The sequence below is a fragment of the Scyliorhinus canicula genome, chromosome 6, assembly GCF_902713615.1.
Source record: "Scyliorhinus canicula chromosome 6, sScyCan1.1, whole genome shotgun sequence".
NCBI classification, from domain to species: domain Eukaryota; kingdom Metazoa; phylum Chordata; class Chondrichthyes; order Carcharhiniformes; family Scyliorhinidae; genus Scyliorhinus; species Scyliorhinus canicula.
In genome coordinates, this window is record NC_052151.1 from 159,114,566 (window position 1) to 159,140,164 (window position 25,599).

Here is a 25,599-nt window from a genome sequence, read left to right on the forward strand (position 1 = left end):
CGACATGATGCTGAACTCTTCTTCCACCGCCTTGACTCCATTCTTTCGCTTCAGTCCATCACACAAACCTGTCTCCCATCCATTGACTCTATCTGCACCTCCCGCTGGCTGGGGCAAGTGGGCAGCATAATCAAAGACCCCTCCCAACCGGCTTACTCACTCTTCCAACTTCTTCCATCAGGCAAGAGATACAAAAGTCTGAGAACACGCACGAACAGACTCAAAAGCAGCTTCTTCCCCGCTTTTACCAGACTCCTAAAAGACCCTCTTATGGACTGACCTGATTAACACTGTGCTTCACCAGATACTGGTGTTATGTTGTTACATTGTGTACTTTGTGTTGCCCTATTATGTATTTTATTTTATTTTCTTTTATTTTCATATACTTAAGGATCTGTTGAGCTGCTTGCAGAAAAATCCTTTTCACTGTACCTCGGTGCACGTGACAATAAACAAAATCCAAATCCAGAACCTTGTCCAGTCCCTTCCTATCTACATCCGCTATTCCTCTGATGCCTACATCAGATCAACAACTTCCAGTTCCCCAGCCCTCACCACCTCCTCTTCGCCATGGATGTCTAATCCCGCTAGACCGCCATTTCCCACCAGGATGGTCTGAGGGCTCTTCGCTTCTTCTTTGAACAAAGGCCTGAACGATCCACTTCACCACACCCTCCTCCGTCTGGTTGAACTTGTCTTCTTCCTGAACAATTCCTCCACTAACATGTCTCACTTCCTCGAAACAAAAGGTGAGGTTGTGAGTACCTAGCGCATTTGTCCTGTATCCCAAAGAATTTGCTCATCCGAGCCACCGTCATATGGGCCCGGTGAACGACCTTAAATTGAATCAGCCTGAGCCTGGCATATGTCGCGGTCGAATTTACCCTACTCAGGGCCTCTGCCCACAGCCCGTCCTCCATTTCCCCGCCTAGCTCCTCCTCCCATTTAAGTTTCAGTTCCTCCGTCTGGGACCCTTCCTACCTCATGAGCACCTTATAAATACCAGAGACTCTACCCTCCCCTTCTTCCCCCCCTAGAGACTATTCTGTCTTGGATCCCCATTGGCGGGAGGCGTGGGAAAGATGGGTCCTGTCTACGAACAAAGTCCCGCAACTGTAGGTACCTAAAATCATTTCCCCATACCAGCCCAAATTTCTCCTCCAAGCTCCTCAAACTCGCAAAGCTCCCTTCCAGGAACATATCGCCTACCCTTCCCACCCCCGCCCGCCGCCATAATCGAAACCCCCATCCATACTCCCGGGGGCAAACCGATGGTTGTCGCAGATTGGTGCCCAAACCGACGCCCCCGTCTCCCCTACATGCCTCCTCCACTGGCCCCATATCCGCAGGGTCGCCACCACTACCGGGCTGGTGGAGTACCTGGTCGGCGGCAGCGGTAGAGGAGCCGTGACCAGGGCTACCAAGCTGGAGCCCCTGCACGAAGCCGCCTCCACCCGCTCCCAGATAGACCCCGTACCCACCATCCACTTCCTTATCATAGCGATGTTGGCCGCCCAGTAATAATTAATCAGACTCGGCAAAGCCAGCCCTCCCTCGCTGCGGTTCCCCTCCAGCATCGCCTTGTTCACCCGCGGCGATTTTCCCGCCCAGACAAAGCTCATGATCATCCTGTTAACTCTTTTGAAGAAGGACTGTGGGACAAAGATCGGAAGGCGCTGAAAAACAAACAGAAATCTAGGGAGGATTGTCATCTTTACAGTTTGCACCCTCCCTGCCAGCGACAGCGGGAGTGCATCACATCTCCGAAACTCTCCCTTCATTTGCTCCACCACCCTGGCCAAATTTAACTTGTGCAGCCTGCCCCAGTCTCGTGCCACCTGGATTCCCAAATACCGCAAATTTTCCTCAACCAGCCTAAATGGTAGCCCTCTCAATCTGTTCTCCTGGCCCCTTGCCTGGACCACAAACATTTCACTCTTGGCCGTATTTAATTTGTATCCTGAAAACTGGCCGAACTTCCTCAACATTCCCAGTATACTTCCCATCCCGGCCACTGGGTCCGACACGTACAGGAGCAGGTCGTCTGCGTAAAGAGAGACCCTATGTTCTACCCCGCCCCTCACCATCCCCTTCCATCCCTCTGCGGCTCTCAGCGCAATCGCCAGCGGCTCTATGGCCAGCGCAAACAGCAGCGGGGAGAACGGGCAGCCCTGTCTGGTCCCTCGGTATAGCCTAAAGTACTCCAACACTTCTCTGTTAGTCCTGACGCTGGCCCTCGAGGCCTGATATAATAATTTGATCCAATCCACCAGTCCCTCCCCGAACCCAAACCGTCCGAGCACCTCCCATAGATAGTCCCACTCCACCCGGTCAAAGGCCTTCTCGGCGTCCATCGCCACCACTACCTCCACCTCCCTGCCCACCGGGGGCCTCATTATCACATTAATTAATCTTCTCAGGTTGGCAGCCAGCTGCCTACCTTTCACGAACCCAGTTTGGTCATCCCCAATCACCTCCGGTACGCAGTCCTCCATTCTAACCGCCAGTACCTTTGCCAGGAGCTTGGCGTCAACATTAATCAGGGAGATTGGCCTGTAGGACACGCCCGCCTCCGGGTCTTTACCCCGCTTCAATATCAGTGATATAGTGGCTTGCGATATTGTCGGCGGCAGGGTCCCTCTGTCCCTTGCCTCATTGAAAACCCTCGCCAAGACCGGGCCCACCAGCTCAGAAAACTTCTTATAGAACTCTACTGGGTATCCATCCGGCCCCGGGGCTTTCCCCGACTGCATGGCCTTTAGGCCCCCCAATACCTCCTCCACTCTAATCGGGGCCCCCAGCTCATCCACTCGCCCCCCCCCCCCCTCACCTACTGTTGGAAATGTTAACCCGTCCAGAAACCTTTTCATCTCCTCCGGTTTTTCCGGCGGCTCCGAAGTATACAGCTTGCGATAGAAGTCCCGGAATAACTTATTCAATCCTGCCGGGTCCTCCACTTTGCGCCCCTCCCCATCCATCACTTTACCTATTTCCCTGGCCGCCTCCCTCCTCCTGAGTTGCTGCGCTAACAGTCTGCTAGCCTTTTCCCCATGCTCGTACACCACTCCCCTCGCCTTCCTAAGCTGTTCCACGGCCCTACTCGTGGATAGTGCCCCCAGTTCCGCCTGTAGTCTCTGCCTCTCCCTGAGTAAAACCTCCCCCGGGGATTCCGCGTGCTCTTCATCTATCCGACCCATTTCCCTGACCAATCTTTCCATCTCTGCCCCTTCTGCCTTGGCTCTGTGGGCCCCAATTGAAATCAGCTCCCCCTGCACTACTGCCTTTAGCGCCTCCCACAGGGTCGCCACTGAGACCTCCCCCGTGTCATTCACCTGCAAATAATTTTGCATACACCTCCAAAGCCTCTCACAGATCCCCTCCTCCGACAGCAGTTCCACGTCTAGCCTCCATTGCGGGCGTTGGTGCTTCGCCCCTCCGATCTGCAGGTCTACCCAGTGCGGGGCATGGTCTGAGATAGTAATTGCCGAATATTCCGTGTTCTTTACCTCCCCTATACAATCCTTGCTTAGTACGAAGAAATCTATCCTAGAATATACTTTATGGACGTGCGAGTAAAACGAGTAGCCCCTTCCTGTCGGCTGTCTATCTCTCCAGGGGTCCACTGCCCCCATTTGCTCCATAAACCCTTTCAGCTCCCTTGCCATTGCTGGGAGTCTACCCGTTCTGGGACACGACCGATCCAAAGCCGGGTCAAGGACCATGTTAAAGCCCCCCCCCCCCATTATTAGCCTGCGAGAGTCCAGGTCCGGGATCTTCCCCAGCACTCTTTTAATGAAGTCCACGTCATCCCAGTTCGGGGCATATATATTCGCCAGTACCACTCTTCTCCCCTCCAGTCTGCCCCGTACCATCGTGTATCTGCCCCCCCCCTGTCTGCGGCTATGCCCTCCGCCTCAAATTGCACCCGCTTGTTGATCATGATTGCCACCCCCCTGGACTTCGAGTCCAAGTCCGAGTGGAAGACCTGGCTAATCCAGCCCTTCCTTAGCCTGGTCTGGTCAGATACTTTCAGGTGTGTCTCCTGCAACATAATTACGTCCGCCCTCAGAGCCCGCAAGTGCGCAAACACCCGCGCCCTCTTAACCGGCCCATTCAGTCCCCTGATGTTCCAGGTGATCAGCCTGGTCGGGGGCACAACCCACCCCCCCCCGGTCAGCCATAGCCTTTCTTGGGCCGGCCCGTGCGTCGCGCCATTCCTGGTCCGCCCGTTGGCTGCCTCCACACTCGACCTCCTTTGCAGTGCCTATTTCAAGTCCCTCCCACGTCAGCAGAACAACCCCCCCCCCCCCCCCCAAACCACATCCCCCGATACCCCCACCCCTGCCATCCACTGGCTGTGATCTCCCCCCCCCCCACCTGACTCCCTTGACTAGCCAATCTGCTAGCCCGGTGACTCAACACTCCGGCGCCTTCCTGTCTCATTCCCATTGTTTCGCCGTCCTCCTCCCCACTCCCCGGCGCCCCATCTCCCTCTCCAACCCACTGGAGCAAACTCACTGGCACAGGAAGGCATGGACATCAACGAAACAAAAACAAAAAAACCCCCAACCCACGTCCTTGGCCTCCCTTGCTGACCGCCCCCCCCCCCCCCCCCCTTCGTTACCGTGCCGGCTCCAGTGTCCTCCGCGAGCTGCACAAAAAGTACAAATCCGCCCAAAAAGGAAAAAACAGAAAAAAGAGGAAAAAACAAAAACATAAGAGAAAAAAAAACCCCAAACCAATGTCCATGAACAAAGGAAAGAGTCCCAAATGTTCCGCTTGGCACTTTTGACCCATCAAACCGTTGAATAGCAGTCCAGGCCCATTCGGCGTACCTTCCCATGGTAGTCCTCGGGCCCTAATTCGCGTCCGTGGGGCCTCTTTTCGGGACCAGCCCCTGATCCCTCGCAAAATCCATCGCTTCTTCAGGCTCGGAGAAGTAGTGGTGTTGACCCTGGTGCATGACCCATAGGCGAGCCGGGGACAGCAGACCAAACTTCACGTGCTTCTTGAACAGCACCTCCTTGACGTTCTTAAAGGCTGCTCGCCGCCGAGCCACCTCCTGGCTTAGGTCCTGGTAAATGCGGAGAACACTGTTGTTCCACATGCTGCTCCTGGCGATCTTTGCCCACTGCAGCACCCTCTCCTTGTCCACGAACCTGTGGAACCTAATCACCATCGGGCGGAGGGGGGGGTCCGCCCGGCCGCCCCTGCCTCGCCTGCACTCTGTATGCCCCCTCCAGCTCCGGCGGTCGCGGAAAGGCTTTGGCCCCCATCAGCTGCAACAATAGGTCTGCTACAAACGCTGCGGCATCAGCTCCCTCAGCCCCCTCCGGGAGGCCGACCATCCTCAGGTTGTTCCTGCGGGCTCTATTCTCCAGCTCCTCCACCCTGTCCAGCAGTCTTCTCTGCCGCTCCTTCAGCCCGTCAATGTCTAGCGCCGCAACCGTCTGCGCATCCGCCTGCTCCTCCACCACCTCTCCCAGCTCCTTAACTTTAACATTTGCGCATCCAGCCTCTGGTTCAGCTGATCCACCGCTTTCTGGATTGTGTCCAAGCTGTCCTGCTTCAGCACTTCAAAACTGGACTTCATTACCTGGAGCATGTTATCCAGCGCCTGCTGGATTGCTGAGTCTGGGGTCCGTGTGTCCGCCATCTTAGGTTCCAGGTAAGTTTCTTCAGGTCCTTGCCTCTGTCCCTTTTTCTCTCTTTCTTCTGCCTCCTGGACTCCCGCTGTTCCATGTGCCGCAGCCCGCTCCTCAGCACTTTCGCTGCCGCCTTCCTTCAGGTCCGTGGTCCCGCTATCGCGGGGAATCAGCCCCTAAAAGCCCGCCGGAGTGAGAGCCCGCCGAACGTGCAGCTCACTCGGACATCGCCACCACCGGAAATCTTCCTTAACCTTTCTATCTCTATTTCTGTGGATAGACTGTCCACTAGTATCCATTACAGTGCACCGACTCCCACAGCTACCTCTACAGCTCTTCATACCCCACATCCTGTAAGGACTCCATCCATTCTCTCAGTTCCTTTGCCTCCGTTGCATCTGTTCCAACAATGCCACTTTCCAAAACGGTGCTGCCAACATGTCTTCCTTCTTCCTTTGTCGTGGTTTCCCCCCAATGTGGTTGACAGGGCACTCAATCTTGTCCAGCATATGTCTCGCACTGCTGCCTCACTTCTTCACCTCTCTCCCAGAAACCTGTCCTCACTTTACACCCCACCAAACTCCGCATTCAAAGGATAATCCTCCGCTAACTCCAGCATGATGCCACCACCAAACACATCTTCCCCTCACTCCCCCTGTCAGTCCAAGGGACTGTTTCCTATGGGTACCCTGGCCTACTCCTCCATTACCCCTAACACCTCGCCCTCTTTCCACAGCACCTTCCCATGCAATTGCAGACGGTGCAACCTCTGCCCCTTTACCTCCTCCCTGCTCACTATCCAAGGGCCTAAACATACTTTTCAGGTGGCGCAGCACTCCACCTGTACCTCCTTCAGTTTGGTCTATTGTAGTCACTGCTCCCAGTGCCGTCTACTCCACTCTGACAAGACTAAACGCAGACTGGATGACTGCTTTTCAGAACATCTTCGGTCTGTCCGTAAACAGGACCCAGACCTTCCTGTCATTTACCATTTTATCACACCATCCTGCTCTGATTCCTACGTGTCCATCCTTGACCTGCTGTAACGTTCAAGTGTAGCCCAGCGCAAACTGGAAGAACAACACCTCATCTTCCAGTTAGGCACGTTACAGACTTAACATCATAGATTATCATAGAATTTACAGTGCAGAAGGAGGCCATTCGGCCCATCGAGTCTGCACCGGCTCTTGGAAAGAGCACCCTACCCACGCCTCCACCCTATCCCCATAAACTAGTAACTCCACCCAACATTAATGGCAATTTTGGACACTAAGGGCAATTTAGCATGGCTAATCCACCTAACCTGCACATCTTTGGACTGTGGGAGAAAACTGGAGCACCGAGGAAACCCACGCACACACGACGAGGATGTGCAGACTCTGGACAGACAGTGACCCAAACCGGAATCGAACCTGGGACCCTGGAGCTGTGAAGCAATTGTGCTATCCACACTGCTACCGTGCTGAGTTCAACAACTTCAAACTGAGAACTCTCTCCGCCGCCTTCACCCCATTTTTCTTGAACTAATTTATTTTATTTTATTTCTTCCCTTGATTAACTTTTTCGTCCATCTTTTCACCCCACTCTCCATTTTTCTCTTCCTCCCTCCCACCACTGCCATCCCATCCCAATAGAGCTATCCGTCCCTGTTCCACGTTGTCCTCTTAATGTGTCGCTGTCAACATCCTTTTTAGTCATGATCACAATCATTTATATTCCCTTCCATCCTTTTGTTCACAAGATTTCTGCCAATCTTTCCCCATCCTCCACCTATCGCTTGCCCTCTATCCAGTCCTATTACTCTGTCTGAATGCATTTTATAATGGGTTTGTTTAAAGTCTGAAGTGCTTCCGAGAAAGACCAGGTGCTCGTATCAGAGAGCAAAGTTTTGAACAATATTCCTGCACTGCAGGTAATTTTTCTCCATTGAAGCAGCTGGCACCACTAAGACATCAAAGTGCAAATGTTCTCAATGAGGACCTTCTTACAGCCACTGTTAAATTCTCTGGTTATATGTGATGACTACACCTGAGGGATTGTGGGGAGGGGGCTTTGCGGGTGAGAAGGGAGGAGGGCTGTAGGGTTTCTCTGAGATCAGGGGCCCTTTAATTCGGCCTAGCCGGCGTCTTCAGGTCCCACACAGCACATTTTCGGCACAACTCGCCCCGGCTTCAAAAGAATTTCTGTGTGTGGGTGAATTGCTCTATGGTTGGCGCCGAACCAGCCAGTAGAAATGGCACATTGTTTCTCACCAGAGACTACACTTCAGAATTTGGGGGGAGAATTGCGCCCATAGAGTCTATTTTAAGTGGGTTTCGTCGTGGTCCAACCTGGTTTCTGACTATTTTTGGGCAGTAACGATGAACTCCTGAGCATGAGAAATGTGGGACCTGCTTTGGCGAAGTTGTATTCAAGTTGCCAAGAATTAAAAATTAACCTCCGCAATCTGAGAGAAGAATCATTGGGAAATTTTTTTAAATAACCCATTTTTCTTTGAACACTTTTGTTTACTGGTTATAAAAATATTGGAGATGGCAATTGTTTTGTAATTTCTATTGACGGGCCGGATTTTCAATTGCCGACGGGGTTGGAATCTGGAGCGCCTTTATTTAAAAATCAATTTCCCAGAGGGTATCGAGGCCTTTAGGATTCGCGACAATTTTCAAATGGTATGGGGAATAGAAAACTCGCTCACCTTCAATTAACAGACTTTTTAAGTTTATGAGGAGCATTTTAACAGAATGGGGAGGGCCAGAGGGTAATTTTCAGTGCAGAAATTTGTGAGCCTGAATAGTCAGGCGCATATTGATGCAGAGCTGCCAGGCACAATGCTGGGGAGAACAAAAAGTTTATTAGTATTTGATGAGAAGTTTGGGGAAATGGCGATCTTGCGGCAGATTTATACACATGACCTTAATTTTGGCTGACACCACTTTCCTTTGTTAATGCTAGTGATCTTGCAGGTGCTCTTTGTCAAGGCAGTGGCAGGCCGCATTATGGATGCCGTCACCTTTTGCCACTTGCGCTGTGCTGGCAGCTTCTGCCTCCTGGCGATGCTTGATGCCACTACTTAAGTCATGAGCTTGCCTTCTAACCGATTAATTTCAAAATAGCATGGCAGAGGAACAGCCCGGTTTCAGGAAATTATCCGGATGCTGCCTTGCCAATCTCGCTTTGAAAATCTGACCAACGAGTATAATCATTGCTTTACGATAGCCCACGAAGGCAGGGTGGATGTGTAGACCGTAGAGTCACTGAGATCGAGACAATATCTAGAACCATACAATCAAACTGCCTAAACATTAGATTTACTAACGCAATGCCATTTCAAAGTATACATAGATACGATTAATGTAGATGTCTGCCATTTTTATGAGTAATGGGTTGTATGCTATTAAATGGAGTTATTGCCTTCCAGTACGGCCTCCATCAACATGCTGAAGCAGTCCAAAACCCAAATTCATTTTTTTGTTTTTCTGTTGGGTAGATTTTTAAAGAACTTTCTGTTTTCTGTGCTTGAATTCTACACAGAGCTTTATTGTTTAAGGCTCAAGTAATTCTGTGAGATATATTTTAAGTTTGTTTATTTGGTTGCCTAGTCATCATCTGGCACTTGCTTAGGGTATTGCCGACAAAAGATGTAAAGAAATTTGTCTGGGTTTCCCATGGTTGCTATGGAAACTTAGATTTTTTTCTCAAGATTGTTATTCAGAATGGGACTATTTGTTGAAGCTGGATTTTCAGATATGTCAGATTTATTTCGTTGATGGAAGCAGCTGGACAGTGTGCGTCAGTGTGGGTGATGAAAGGGAAATATGTTTGAAATGTGCTATACTGAGCTGCTTGCGCTACTGGCATTGCGATGGCTTGCCTTCAAATCAAAGAAGCTGTGGGGAAGCATTTGTGTCAGATTCCCTCTGCAGGATTAGGATATGAATTAGACCTATGTATGGATCCTCAAACTGCAAGTTTGTTGTTCCTGACTTAAATACCTGAAGAACAAAAATGAAGAGTCCATTTAAGTAATAGCTCTATATTTACAGGGGATTAGCAAAAGTGCCAGAGAAGCTTCATGATGTCAGGGACATGGGAGGCCCTGCCAAATTTGATGGCAGGTTCTCATTTGCTGCAGAGAAGCTAGCCAAATTGACAGACTGGTCAGCTGCTAGGCTACAAAACTGGTGGCAGGAGGCCGCAGCCTGGGAACCCTTTTGAGACTAGATGGAATGGCTGCTGGCAATCATGGTTGCCTAGTAGGTTTCAGATCAGGGAGTTGGGGGGAAGGCTTTGGAGAAGGGGGTCGATTGCACGGAAGGTTGTGATGGTGGGGATTAAAAGGTGAGGGTAGTCCATTGCGGGTTGGGTTGGATGTGGGGTAAGCTGGAGCTCAGGGGTGTAATCTTCCCAAAAGGGAACAATGTTTCCGAGCGAGCGCACTTAGCCGCGTGTTTCTCGGCACTCTAGGAAATGCAATTCGCTTTGAAAAAGGGGCCTAAACGGGGAACGCACGGCTAAGGCCGCACATAGCCCCATTTTTAAAATGAGGAGCTCCGCTCGCCGCAACTCTCCATTGTAGCGAGAAATTGGGATGCCATTTTGAAATGGCGTCCCGATCTCCGAGACCCACAAAAAATTCCCTCCCCCCAGCCCGAACGCAACATGGGAAGTTCCCCTGGCCCCCCAATGCACCCCCAACACGCACACCGGGCAACCGAGGCCCAATTGCACGTGGGTAAAAATGCCAGCTTGGCACCTTGGCAGTGCCTCCTGGGCACCTTGGCAATACTAGTCTGGCACCCAGGTGACAGTGCCAGGCTGGCAGTGTTAAGGTACCCAGGCGGCACCAGCAGTGCAAGGGCACCACCCTGCCCAAAGGGCATGCAACTGGGGGCCTCCGATCCCCTTGGAGACCCCCCACAAGTCCCATTCCATCTGATCCCCATCTGTGGGGACCCGTACAAACAGCACTTGCCCGAGGTCCCCAACGCAAAATCCCAAAGCCTCCGGTACCTTGGGAAACTGCACATTGGAGTAAGACTTACTGCCTTGCTCGAAAATTCAGATTTACCAAAAGCTGATCCCACCATTGTGGACGGGATTCCCCTTGCAATGTCTCGAGAGATTGCGTTGAATCTTGTGAAGTGCTGCAAGCGGGGTAGATCCTGGAATCAGAGTCTCCCGGCTCTCACCGGCCACGCTGCGCCTCGACGAGATGTTTTTCCGCTGCAGCGTGGTCAGGTGTTGGTGGGGGGGTGGGGAGAATGTCGCTCATTACACGTCAGAGTGTTGCTGTGGAGCTGATGGGGATCTGGTGGGATTGGATTGTGGCAAGCAGTGGGTCGTGAGAAAAGGGGCTCAATTAGGTAGAGAGGGAAAGGTGCTGGGAAAACACACCACCTCCTCCTGGCCCACGAGAAGTGCAATAAAAATCATTTCTAGAGTCGGCTTAATGTCAGGTATATCAAGCTCAACCATCAGCTGGTTTAATTTACATCAGGCTTTCAATTTACATCAGAGCTGCAAGAGAGCCTTGAGTTTTGTATGTGAATGGAGAGTCTCTATTTCCAAACCAGGAGAGTATCGCTGCTCGCTACTCACCAAAGTGAAAATGGAAATGTGCACTTACATGTTGGGTGAGGACACATATTTTAGGATTTAATCCACTCCTCTCTCTCTTGGAAAGTTTTTGATGTTCACCCCATTCTTTGCTTTATGTAAAAGTTATCTTTGGTCTAATTTAGCACTTTTATTCCGATCAAAAGTTGATTGCTCTTTTCTATTTGACTGCTTTACCCAAATAAAAACTGTACAAGCTCAAAATAAACTGGGTGGTCAACATCTGCAATAGAAGCGTAGGTCAACATTTCAGAATTTTCTTTATGAAGTGTGCTGAATTTCTGGCTTTTATTGCATAAAATTTTCTGTTTTCCAGGATTTTTTTAAATGTTTCCATAACACTGGCAATACTGTTTCTGGCATGAGCAATGAACCAGATCTACTGACCACATCGAAATTCTTCTCGCGACTGACCTTTTATTTTCATGTGTTGCCAAAGGGTGACCCAATTTCCTTTTATTCTCTCACCTCAGCTTGAATATTGATCAGTTCAAGGTCACAACCAGATGAAAGCATGCCGTTTTTCATTGTTATTGTTCACTGATGTTGCCCCGTTAAGTAGCAATGTTGTATGAATTTGGACATTTGTGAATGTGGGATTTGCTTTGTTGTAAAGAAAAAAGTGACACAGAACTGACCCACTCTCTAAAGTTTCATTTTACTTCCAACCTTATATAACATTAATGATATCTGGAAGTTCCCGGGTTTGAAAGCCAGATGCACTTTTAAGCACTTTAATTTGTTGAAAGAGAAGCCAACTCTCAAAGAACCATTGTGTTAAGTGTGCCAGGCATTTAAGCTTGTTTCCAAATATGCTTCAAAATCATATATTTTGTGGCTTCCTACCATAAGGCTCTACAGGGTCCATTTGTGAAAAGTCAGTGTTCCCAACTCTCATTGGTCACATCATCTATTCTCTCCCCACTTGTCCCTACTCATTCTAGATTTGATGCTTCACAGTGCTTCTCTTTAAACTTCTATTTGTTTTTCTTTTTCTGAAAGTGCAAACTTACGCTGGGATAGGATCCCGAAATAGCCTGCCCTTCTCTTGATAGCTTGTCTTAATGACCTCCTTTGTATGTGTGACTCTGAGCAGTGGATGTTCAAGCATGATAGAGGGGAAGGAGGAAACCGCAGTTAAACACATTCAAATACTCAACTAACGTTCATCCACCACATGGTATGCCATCATAGTGAATCAGCTTTGGAAACTTCGCAAATATCCAAGAGAACGTTATTAATTATAGAAGTCCAGCATTGTTGTGGCCAAGATGAGTAACAGTCCAAGAATTGAACCTGCAACTTTTTTTGCCTTTTTGTGCAGTCCAGTTACGAGCTGAATTACCAAATCACAAGGATGCCTGGTGTATGAAATTCTGGCACAAGAGGTCGATGCACCTAAATGGGGTTGGATAGAGGACTTTTCAAAAACATATCCTATGGCAAACAGGAGAAGCAAAAGATGGAATGGCATTCTCACTACTCTTTCACAAGAATACATTGAAACTCGTTTCAACTTGTATAAGTTGTTCAGTTGCTGACAATTTTAAAAATGCTTTGGAAAGCTCAATTATTTTTCGTGTGCAGCCCAGACAGTTGCTTATGCCAGAAAATATTGGCCACCATTTTTTTTAAATGTCCCCACTGTGTAAAAGTTGTACATTTATTTTAAAAATCTACGTGTTCAAACTTGTATACTCCCTAGTGTCCTATTTGTAAAACAATTTGGCAACCAGGTCAGTCCCAGTTCCGGTTGAGTCCAATTTTGCTTTTGACTGTTCAAAACTTCATACTTCGCATGAAAGAGATGCCAGAAGACCCCTGATCTTTTGTTGTCTTCAAAATCTGACTCAGGTTTAGTTGGAATCTAACTGGAATCATCATGCATTCAGCTGCAAGAAATATTGTTCAAGAAGGACATTCATTGTTGAACTACAGGCATATGTTGATCCCAACGTTTCTTTAAAAATCATTAACATTTAAGATGCTTGGCCAAGTGAACAAATAACTTACTGAAAAACCATTTGTATTAAAAAGGACAGAAAAAGGTAACTAAAAGTGAAGGAGTCTTTTTCTAGTGAAAGTGTAAAACAGTGAGGTAACTTTAAATAATTTTGCGCTGGTGTATTTTACGCAGTAATGAGCAAACCACTTTAAAGGTTATGTCTCAGAATGGCACTTAACACGGTTTAGGCTCCTTTTAAATCAGAAATATTCTGGCTACCCATACTTCTGATTCGCTTTGAAGGTGATTGGTAGATGAAGGAACATGTCTATAAATGTCCTGGTCAGATTACTTTGATTTGTATCACTGTCATGGATTTGCCGAGCAACAGCAGTAACACAAATTTAACAAAACATAATAGGATGCCATAGGCCCAGCAACAGGTAGAAATCTGCTCAACAACAGCAGTAGTCAGCCGAAGAAAGGCTGGATGAGATGTGTCTACCCCACTAATGATATTCAAAGACATTTAGATACAATCAGATGTGAATAGCTTTTTAGTCAAAACCGCTTACCTAGGCGAGTGGGAGATAAATGGCATGCTAATGCCTAGAATTAAGGAACTTTGAGAAGAGCAGACAGGCCAGTTTCCAGCTAGCAGCCTGGAGGCTACGTTTTGCCTCTAGGTCTTAGAGCCAAGGCAGCGCAGAAACTTTCGTAAAGGAAGCTGAAATATCTTTTCTGGACAAAAAACAAGAACTTACAGTGCAGAAGGAGGCCATTTGGTCCACCGAGTCTGCACCAGGCCTTGGAAAGAGCACCCTAGTTAAGCCCACGCTTCCACACTATTCCCATAACCCAACCTAATCTTTTGGATGCTAAGAGGCAATTTAGCATGGCCAATCCACCTAACCTGCCCATTCTTTGGACTTTGGGAGGAAACCAGAGGAAACCCACGTAGCCACAGGAAAAAAATGTAAGCTCCACACAGACAGTCATCCGAGGCTAGAATTGAACCCGGGACCCTGGAGCTGTGAGGCAGCAGTGCTAACCACTGTGCCACCATGCCACCCCAGTCTTGATTATCACCCCTGAATTGTGTGGTAACTGTTTTAACCTATAGATTTATTTTCATTTGGATGTGGTTTGGGGAAATGGGGAAGTCTTAATCTTTACAGCATTCAGGGATCAATGATATGGTTTGGAACAAGGGGTATGTTCCACATGAACTGTATGTGTGTTTAGTAATTCATGTACTTAATTGGCTGAGAGTAGAGTAGTCCTGTTCGTGTGCATTTATCTTTTCTTTAATTTCACAAGTAGTGTTAATAATTGTTCCACTGGGCTGCTTATTCTCACTGGGGATTCACTTTACTCCTCCCACTATTCCAAAAACAAAACTATGCACACCCGTGAATTGAAGTTCCAATTTTGGATACACTCACGGGTAACATCTGCATGGTTCGTGACAGTCACAAATCTCTTAAATGGTATTAAGAAAATTAATTGATTTGTAATAATTGACTTAACACCCTTTTGAAAGATCCTAATCATACATTAATTAATTATTGAACTTACCTGGGCCGAAGTACAACTAAAGGCATTTCAGTGGAAGCAAACTTACTTTTGTCTAAATGATTAGCCTTATGTTATTGTACTGATTTAACATATAGGAATATTTGAACTGGAAAGATATAAAAGTGAAGATTGTGTGGTAAAGAGAGACTTCGAACATTGCTTTCTAATATGTTGAAGGCAAATGATAAATGAGCTACCATGAAGTAATTCTATCAAACTATGACCATGTTGTTACTTTTGAGGCCAAAGTGTATGTTTGTTTTCATGTCTGTTTTATGAATGAAGGACTTACAATGTAAGAGTATGAGAGCCAGAACAGCAGGCAACAGCATTTTATTCTATAGAAGCTGGCTGACTTGAAAGGAGAGGTAAACATAAGACTTCTTTTAAGTAAGCTGTAGTCTTTTTCAAAATGGACTATGAATATACTTAGCTGGGAATTAGCGATTTTAACAATCCCACTTGCAAATCAGGAGATTAGTAAAGGATTATTAATAAAGAATCTGGCACAGCATTAAATGACTATTATTATAAGCACATTTTTTTTTATTAACCTAGTATTTTAACAAAATATTTTACTGTATTCTCCAGACTGCAGAAGCAGAGGGCAATTCAATGCACTGTCACACCACTTCCGTGGCAGACGTTCGCCTGAGTACAGCTTCCGGGATGAGTCACCTTTAAGAAAATTGAAAAGCCTGACACGCTCCAGGTTCATTTCAGTTGACAACTGAGTTCTGTTTCATAATTTGTTCATTTGCATATGGGGAGGTTGGCAGAAATTGAGAATCAATTGCAAAGCATTTCAAATATATTAACGAAGGTTAGAGATAAATAAAATAACAGCAGTGGACTTTAAGAGCCTCAACTTAAGTGTTTGGCTCCTAATTCCAAACTAGCCTGAGTTTAGCACTCCAGATAATCTACTTTTTTTAGATTTCTATCAATGAATTTTAACTAATGGCAGCACGGTGGCCTAGTGGTTAGCACAACCGCCTCACGGCGCTGAGGTCCCAGGTTCGATCCCGGCTCTGGGTCACTGTCTGTGTGGAGTTTGCACATTCTCCCCGTGTCTGCGTGGGTTTCACCCCCACAACCCAAAAATGTGCAGAGTAGGTGGATTGGCCACGCTAAATTGCCCCTTAATTGGAAAAAATAATTGGGTAATCTAAATTTAAAAAAAAAAAAAATTAATTTTAACTAATTTTATGGGGATTTTCTCTGAATGTAGCATATTGTTTGTTCCTCATTTGTTGCCTATCCATATATGCCTTGCAAAGGATCATCCTCCTAGAGCTGGTAATCTGTACCTTTTACCTTTTTTAAAAATTATGAGACTCCTGAAAGTATAAACGTAGATTATCTCTGGTGCTATGCTATGGGTGTAGCCATGAAGGGAATTGGGCGACTGGGTGCTTCTGGGGCCTAAAGGCATCAGCCAACCTTAAAGGGAATGGCTTTTAAAGAGAATTGTTTAAAATTATAATTTTGGGCAATGCATTTCAAAATAGCAGATGATAAGTATTGGAAAGTCGTGAAATCCATTTTCATTCATTAGAGCTGCATGTTGCATTTGTGACCTTCGTGTCTGTGTCATCCCCTGTGATTGAGAGCAGATGACAATGGTATTGCTGGGATGGCTCCACCATGCAGGAGTCTGGAGCAGAGGTAATTCATAAAAGAATAGCCCCATAGTGATCAGCAGTAGGTAGGGGTATAGAGCGAGAAAGCACATATCAAGCATGTTGTAAGAGGAGTGTGTTGGTTTAACAACTGTGATGCTTACCTCTTCATTCAACATAGCATGATGGAGGATTCATGGTGAAGGGAGAAAACGATTTGGGAATTTTAGAAATTAGCAAAGAATGACTAAATATAATGAGGGAGAAATTAACGTATGAGCGAAAGAGAGGAAATAAAGAAAAGGCACTAAGTGTATCACAATCACTATAGAAAAGATAGTGGGAATATTACTGGGAAAACTATTGAAACTGAAGGTTGACAAGTCCCATGGACTAGATGGCTTTCATCTTAGGGTCTTAAAGGAAGTGGCTGCAGAGAGAGTAGATGTATTGGCTGTGATCTCCCAAAATTCCCCAAATCTGGAAAAGTCCCAGCAGATTGGGAAACCACCAATATAACACCTCTGTACAAGAAAGGAGAGAAACAGAAAGAAGAACATGTAACCCAAAGTCTGTCACAGGGAAAATGCTATAATCCATTATTAAGGAAGTAACAGAACATTTACAAAATTGTAATATAGTACGGCAGAGCCAATACTGTTTTGTGAAAGGAAATTCTGTTTAACAAATTTATTAGAATTCTTTGAGAAGGTAACAAGCAAGTTGGATGTGTAGATGTGGTGCACTTGGATTTCCAGAAGCCATTAAATAAGGTGCCACATCAAGTTACTTCACAAAATGAGAGCTCATGGTGTACTAGGTAATATACTCGCATGGATAGGGTATTGGTTAGCTGATGGGAAACTGTAGGAATAAAACTATTTTTCAGGTTGAGAAGCTGTTACTATTGGAGTGCCACAGGGATCAGTGCTGGACTATCAACTATTTATAATCTAAATCAATGACTTGGGTGAAAGGGACTGAGTCAAGGACTTGAATGAAGGGAGCTAAATTTGTCGATGACTCAAAGATAGGAGAAAATTTGTCTGTGAACTCTCGAGTAGGCAAAAATTTGGCAGTTGGAGTGTAATGTCGGAAAATGTGAACGTGTTCACTTTGGGAGGAAGAATAGAAAAATCAATACAATATTTAAAAGTAGAGAAACAGCGGAATTCTATGGTACAGAGGGATTTGGGTGTCCTAGTACATGATTCCCAAAAATGGTAAGTGCAGCAAGTGGTTAGGAAGGCAAATGGAGGGCAGCACGGTGGCCTAGTGGTTAGCACAACCGCCTCACGGCGCTGAGGTCCCAGGTTCGATCCCGGCTCTGGGTCACTGTCCGTGTGGAGTTTGCACATTCTCCCCGTGTCTGCGTGGGTTTCGCCCCCACAACACAAAAATGTGCAGAGTAGGTGGATTGGCCACGCTAAATTGCCCCTTAATTGGAAAAAATAATTGGCTAATCTAAATTTTAAAAAAAAGGAAGGCAAATGGGATATTGTTGTAATTTATTGCAAGCGGGAACGGAATATAGAAGTATGGAAATTATGCCACAATTAGGTGTTGCTGAGACCACATCTAGAGTACTATATATAGTTTTGGTCTCCTTACTTAAGAAAATATATAATTGCATTTGAAACAATTCAGGGTAGGTTCACTTGACTGATTCTTGGGATGAAGGGGTTTAGAAGAATGAAAAATGATCTGATTGAAGCATCCAAGATTCTGAGAGGACTTGACAGGGTGGATACTGAGATGATGCTTCCCCTTGTAGGGGAGTCTGGAATTAACGGTCATAGTGTAAAAATTAGGGGTTAAGACTGAGATAGGGAGGTTTTCTTTCCTCTCAGATGGACATTGGTCTGTGGAATTCTCTTACCCAGAAAACAATGGAGGTTGTGTCATTTTCGATGCTAGGGCATCAACTATATTGAGGCACAGTCAGGAAGATGGAGGTGAGGCCACAATCAGCTTAACCATGATTTTATCAAATGATGGAGCTGTCTTGAGGGGCCGAACAGCTCTTAATTCTTGTGTTATGTTCAGCCCAGAAGAGAGCCATACAAATAAATGTCTTTAGAAATTGTCAAAGGGATTGAGGTTCTTCCCTGTAATCTGCTTCCAACTAAGCCATACTACAAGGGAACGTTCCGCCGAAGGTTCCAATCTGGTATCCCTGACATGAATTTAAATATTTTGATGCCGTTGGCAAGTTTGTTTAGTTTCCTTCGCCTGGTCAACAATTGTACATCAGTGGATTCCTCATGACTTTACCACCACGACTTTGAAATAATCAGTTGCTTCTTTCCTTGATTTAAGTCTAACAATAACCTGCAGCAACACACACAGTGGAATTTCAATTATGGAGATCAGCATGGGCCTGTGTAAGGATGAAGTGCAGATTTATTATGTTTTTTCATTTTCCAATCGATGCAGCAGTGTGGGGGGAACTTGAGGTTTTTCTGGTTGAACAAACCAATACAGGTCAAATGGCCTTGCTCGTCCCCGTTGCTCGTATTCTATGAAATCAATGCAGTAGTCAATATATAATTTTAAGTAGATGCAAATAGCAAAATTAGTGAGGAAAAATGTGCTTTTGTTTGCATACGATTGTTACTAATATAATATATTTTAAAATGGCCTTGCAGTTCTCTGATGAATGTATTTCGCAATGAAAATGCAACCATGTCATTAAAATCTGCCGCTGTAAAGGATGATGCTGTCATCAGTGATTTCCAGGACTTTATGACTGAAATACAGAAAACAATCGCTGGTCTTCAAAATCAGGTGGGAACACATTTAGAGATAAATGGGTTTGCGTTTTCTTCAGCCTTCATTTCAATAACTGACACATAAGAGGTAACAGTAACAGCCAAATTGGAGCACAGAGAAAATTGTGATGGAGAATGTAGGAGGCTAAAAAATATTAATGGAGTGAGAAGCCAGTGCAAACACAGTTCTGTGCAGAAAAATGTGTAGTACCATATTTGAGGATGTGAAAAACAGTAAAAAGAAAGTATATACTAAGGGCTGGATCCTTCTGCCTGCCGCAAGATCGCCACGGGTGGGACACGGACCATTGACCTCGGGCTGGAATTTCCAGCCGCCGCGCGAGTGCAGCCGAAGAATCCCGCCCTACATGTTTACGGGTGGTATCATTTTTTATTTTTTTTAAACTTCGAGTACCCAATTCATTTTTAAATCCAATTTTGGGCCAAAACCAGCCATGGGCTGGTACCAGTCTCCCCAAACAGGCGCCAGAATGTGGTGACTAGGGGCTTTTCACAGTAACTTCATTTGAAGCCTACTTGTGACAATAAGCGAATTTCATTTCATTCATTTAGTGTGGCCAATCGACCTAGCTTGCACATCTTTTGGGTTGTGGGGGCTAAACCCACACGAACACAGGGAGAATGTGCAAACTCCACATGGACAGTGACCCAGAGCTGGGATCGAACCTGGGACCTTGGCGCCGTGAGGCCGCAGTGCTAACCCACTGCGCCACCGTACTGCCCTCATGGTTGGTAAGATTGAAGGAACAGAGATCCCGGAGAGCGGATATACTAAGGAGATAAATTGGTTCACATTGCACATGCTTTTTTAGTATGATATAACGTTGCCAATTTGGAAATTAGTCCCCCAATGAACAACTTCCAAGTACTCCGGTTGACCAACCAGTACAGGCTTTGGGTTCCTCAGATATGCTAATCAGATGACCAATGTCCAGTTAATAACTCCAGTGCCAGTTGTGGCTAAATAAATAGGAGAAGGAAGGTAAATAAACTTGTTCTCCACCCACACCCCCCCTAAATAGCTCCTATTCCAAAGTTGGTGCCTGTAGTCCATAAATGTCCGAAGACCATCTTAATATTCCTCAGCTGACCTACAATCAGTGCAGATAAACCAAAGGAATGAATATACGCTTTAATAGCCTAACACGGACAGCACAATGGCACAGTGGTTAGCACTGCTGCCTCGCAGTGCCAGGGACTCTGGTTTGATTGATGTCTTAGATGACTTGTCGGTGCGGCGTTCTCCCCGTGTCTGCGTGGGTTTCCTCCAACTGCTCCGATTTCCTCCCGAAGTCCAAGGATATGCAGGTTAGGTGGATTGGCCATGCTAAAATTGCTGTATTGTGTCCAAAGATGTACAGGTTAGGTGAGGGTGCGGGTGTGGAGTGGGCCTTTCAGGGATCGATGCAGACTTGATGGGCCAAATGACCTCCTCCTGCACTGTAAGGCTTCTGTGTAATGGATTATAATAAGGACGACTTTCTCGATTGTCTTTCTTTCCTGGTTGAACATTGTGGCACCATACTGCAAATGCTTCCTAAGCAAGTAAATCAAAAACAGGCTTTGATACTTTGATCTAGATGTTACGGAAGCTAATTTCTGCGGTCTGATGTTTACTGATTCCATCTAAGATTCCTCCTGTCTGATGCTTTAAAAGACGTTAACACATTTCACAATAAGCATTTTAAGCATTTGCCTACTAAGATGGCCAACAGTGATATTAGGTCTAATGTATTGACATTGTTTTTAGCTAACCTACTTGTGCACGTTTTTAAACAGAACCTTGACTGGCAAAGCAGTGCAGACATTGAAGAATGAGTTTAGCAACACAGCTGTCAAGTAAAGTAATGATTTTGATATCTAGTTTTATGGACAAAGGGAAATTAGTGTCCATCACAGTGTGGATGAATGCAAGAGAAAATAAATAATTTTCTTTCTCGACCCCATAATGCTGTAGCACAATGCTAATGTGCACAAAGTGCCACAGTAGTGTTCCCTTGCTGCACTAGTATTTTCCGACCATTCCCACCAGCGGGATCTCCCGGGCCACCGACGGCGAACCCCCACCACGTTTCCCAGTGGTGCATACAACGGGAGGCGCCGTTGACAGTGGCAGCAGCAGAAGATCTTTCTAACGACCAATGACGAGCCACCTCTGCCGCCGCGAAACAAGGGCGGGGGAGGGTGCAGAAAAACCCCATCCTTTGTATTGTCCCTGTTTTCTGGCCTCTTTGGTTGTAGCTGATTAGTGACAGATAGTGATTGTTTTACTTTCAATCATATCCTTTATTGCCTTTTTCATATTTTTCCGCAGATTAAAAAACTTGAAGGGCAACTCAGTAAATCTGGATGCACTGATGGAAAGGGACAGGAACATTCTGACAAAGCGGAGTGGAAGGACGACTCCTGCACCACCTGCAAATGCAAGGTATGACTGCAGATATTGATGGCAGCCACAATACCATTTAAACCAGTGGAATTTGTGGTAGTGAACAAAATATTTCAACACAAAATTGCATTTGGTGAAATTATATAGAAATTTCATTCAGGTCTCGAGGGCGATACAGGCGCAGTGATTAGCGCTGAGGACCCAGATTCGATCCTGGCCTCGGCATCCTTAACTTTATTACCTGCTATTTTTCTGGGGCTATATCCAATCAAGGTTAACTCCCAATACTCCAGCTTCAAAGCATAGCACAAGAATGGACCTAAGCAAAATTTCACCACAAATCCAGATAATTTTATACAAGCCTCTTTTTCAAGACCTCATTTTTTTTTTTATTTTAAAGTGCCCAATTCATTTTCTTTTCTATAGAAGGCCGGGAATCGAACTTGGGTCCCTGGCGCTGTGAAGCTGCAGTGCTAACCACTGTGCTACTGTGCCGCTGCCGTGCTACTTTCATTTTATGCCTCCTGCCCAAGTGTGCAGCAGGCATGTGCTTCGGGGAAGCTTTTTACATGCAAAAAATTAATGCACATTAGGGGGAGGAATTCTCAATATAAAGTTGAGCATTGCATGCCCTTGTGCTCGTGGTGAGTACAGCTACCCTGACCACCTTTTTGTAAAATCCAGGCTTGTGTATTTTTCATTTGTCTGATTTGGTCTGTTTATTTTTGTTTTAAAGTTGTGTAACATGTCTTTTCACATAATTTACCAGCACATTTAGTAAAGTCTACAGTTCATTCATACATTAGCATGATGAACAAGTGAACATTTGTTCAAAAAAAAGCCATAATTGATGTCAGCCAAAGATTATGGTCTGATTGACATTAAATTCCTGTGAGAAAGCAGATAATTGAAAACAGTGAGAGGCTAAGTTGCACTTAAGAGTCCTCTCCGTATAGCTGGGCGCAGCATTTGATTTGACTTCAATCATACTCGAAACAAAATCGCTTTCTGTTTTGTATTTCAGACAGGACAGATTACCTGCTTCGTTGAAACATGTCCACCAACCAGTTGTGCTAATCCTGTGAAGGTGGAGGGAGTTTGCTGTCCAGTCTGTGCAGAACAAACCTTGAAACAAGATGAGAGGTCCTAAACTCTCACTTGCAGGACTGGAGGGGAATGCGCTGCCCTTTCAATTGTACAGTGAACCATAATGTCTGGATGCCAGTGTGCTTTCAAAACTACCCATGAGTATTCAAGTCAGAATTGCAAAGAAAACATCAATTTGAAGAAATCCCAAGCAATGTTAATAGAAAACGCTCAAATGCATGCTTCACGTTCACTGATTTTAAATCAGCAACACAGTTTAAAACATGTTATGTGCATGTATGAGTGTACTGTCAAAAGAAAACCACAGTGCAAAAGTGTTGAAAGGGAAGACGTGTGTTTTATGATGGGGTGATTTCAATTTATCCTTGTCAATGGTTTCCTGGTAAGAAGCTTCTCAGGTTAGAAATGCCAAAATGAAAATTGGTGCTACATGTAATTTCTTGTATATGACACTATAGTAAATAGCAGGAGGTAACATACCTTAACATTTCCAAACGACTTTATTTGTTTAAAGGCAAAAACAATCTCGAGAGCTCGTCTAGCTCAACATATATATGTTTATGTGCTGTTTTTTTTTCTTTTGAATGAGTGTGTGTTTCGGAGGAGGAAAAAAAATCAAAGGAGTGGTTTTGCATATTTCACTCCATTCTAGAGCCCCAGGTATTTTGTGTTCCATGAACCTAAAGGCTTTCACTCACCCAAGGTGCTGAGACTTGTAGGCAGGCTGTTCTAGTTACTAATGTGAAGATGTTATCCATACTTGTTTGGACGTTTGATACATAGATGCCTACTAATTTGCAGATTGGTGTACATACCACATTGTAAAAGTGCCTGTGCTGTTTCACTAATTGGCACGATATGTCAGCGTTCTCACACAATGAATAAGATTGCCAGTTATTTGTTAATCTCAATCGGAGCATTTAAAAAGAAACCTGTTTTTTTTTGTTTTGTCTGTGTGGTCCGCCTACTGAATTTTCAGCTCTAACCATTACACCTTCTTGGATTTATGGCATTTTGCACTTCTTAAACTTTTTTTGGAATACTGTTTTTTATGTACCAGTAGAACTTTTTTTTACATTGTAGTAATTTGTTACCGTATACAGACATAAGAAATGGTGGGGGTGGGGAGGGAGGGGGAGGTCCATAAAAGGGGTTTCTTGCTCTCTGATTATCCATTGAAAAGCTATGCTAACCAGTGAAACAGTATTAACTGTCATTTAACATTTCTAACCGTTGTTTCTTTATTGTTGGGAAGATTTTTTTAATATTTATTTACTCAAGTCAGATGTTAATTGGTCACTTTTAACCATCAATGAAGGACATCTAATAACTTTTCTTTTAAAATCATCATACCTCAACCTTCCATTTATGGTGCTATTTGATTTTAAGGCAACTTTCTCATCTGACTTTTTTAAAAAGTAACCATATTTGTCATATACCAATCTCTTAACAAGTATAAGTTTCTAACATTCACAAAAGATTTGGGGTAGAGAAAAATCAGTGCACCACAGCAGCAACCAAACCTCACGTGATTTCAGATTTTTTTTAAAGTACGCCTTGGCAAAAATTAATGATGCCAACTATTTACAAAAGCAGTTGGATTTCACGACACTCAAGATCACGTTACTGACCATTTTTTTCAGGGGTTATGTGGAGATAAAGGGGCGAGGTAGTATTTTGAAAAATATTTAAGTATTTCCTCTGCTTCTTAAAGAAAAGTCACTTGGGTTTCATTTCTGTTTGCATGTCTGTTTTATTTTTGTCTTGCAAGCAGGCAAATTCACATTGGACCAAATGGCCTCATTCCATGCTGTATGATTCTCTGCAGGCTCTGACACTGATAAACGGATTGTTCCGCCAGAACAATATACGGCTACTCGACTGCTTTGTTTCGCATTTTTTTCTCTCTCTCGTAACAGCAGTGCTGATTTCATTTTTATACTGACCATTGTTGTCTTTGAATTTATACACATTGTTCTGAGAATGAGTGTCTTAATAGCCATATTGCTTTAACGAGACACAACAGGAACATCGCATAAAGCAATAAATTTACCAAAGAGATGTTTGCACTGTGTAATGCATTTGTACGAACCAAATTAAACAGACCACATTATCTGGCATAAGCAGTGTCATTTTCCTAGTGTCACTTGGGTTACACCTAGCACCAGAATAGTTCATTTACAGGTCCCTGTGGAATAACCAATCTTCTTTTTTCAGGTGGTGTTTGTAAACAATCTGTTTCATCCAGTTGTCATTCGTGATAACATCATTTGTGAAATAACCAGTGTGGAATGTAGTATAATACTATATCAAGGTGATCAGAAAGGTTATACACACCAGAAGAGCAAGTTAAGGACTTCCTATATCACATTAAATATAACCTGCTGATTGCAACTCAGTATTTCATTTGATTTGAGTCACATGAGTAGATAAAATCCCATTCTCAAAGAAAGGTGATGCAATGAATCAGGTAATAATGTTTGAGTGATACAAAATGTGGGTTTCAAAAACCTGCATAATGTCAGAAACAAATAAGAAATTCAACATTTTTAATGTTCTGGGAAAGTTTGGCTGGGATTTGGGGTCAAATGCAGTTGAACATGTGAATGGTGGGACTGCAGCAGCAATCTTCCCAGTGCAAGTTCTTAAGAATGGCGGGCTAAATTTCCATACTGCCACTGAGCGAGTCAGCCACTGTGGAAGCTGCAAGGAGGTTGAAGACAAAATACTGCACGGGCAGGTCCGCCGATCTAAAAGATAACCCCTCCAGGAAGTGGCATCAGGACTCTACTGCCTTCCTCGAGCGATGGAGCCCTCGAATGTGACGGCCTGCACCCCCCCCCCCCCCCCCCCCCCCCCGGCCAGGAAGCTGATAGATGGCTATCTATGCAGCTGGTGTGCTCCC

The 25,599-nt window shown here is 45.2% G+C and overlaps 1 protein-coding gene across 4 annotated transcripts in view; it reads left to right on the forward strand.

The window, feature by feature from the left end:
• The window catches only part of LOC119967608 (peroxidasin homolog), a 285,117-nt gene extending 260,303 nt beyond the window's left edge, over positions 1-24,814 (forward strand). For all 4 annotated transcript variants that reach the window (XM_038800359.1, XM_038800361.1, XM_038800360.1 and 1 more), the window contains 4 exons: positions 15,376-15,496; positions 19,055-19,193; positions 21,513-21,626; positions 22,612-24,814. In XM_038800359.1, coding sequence (XP_038656287.1) covers positions 15,376-15,496; positions 19,055-19,193; positions 21,513-21,626; positions 22,612-22,737 — 500 coding nt within the window. In that variant the 3' untranslated portion in view covers positions 22,738-24,814. The remainder of the gene's footprint in view (positions 1-15,375; positions 15,497-19,054; positions 19,194-21,512; positions 21,627-22,611) is intronic.
• The last annotated feature ends 785 nt before the right edge of the window (positions 24,815-25,599 follow it).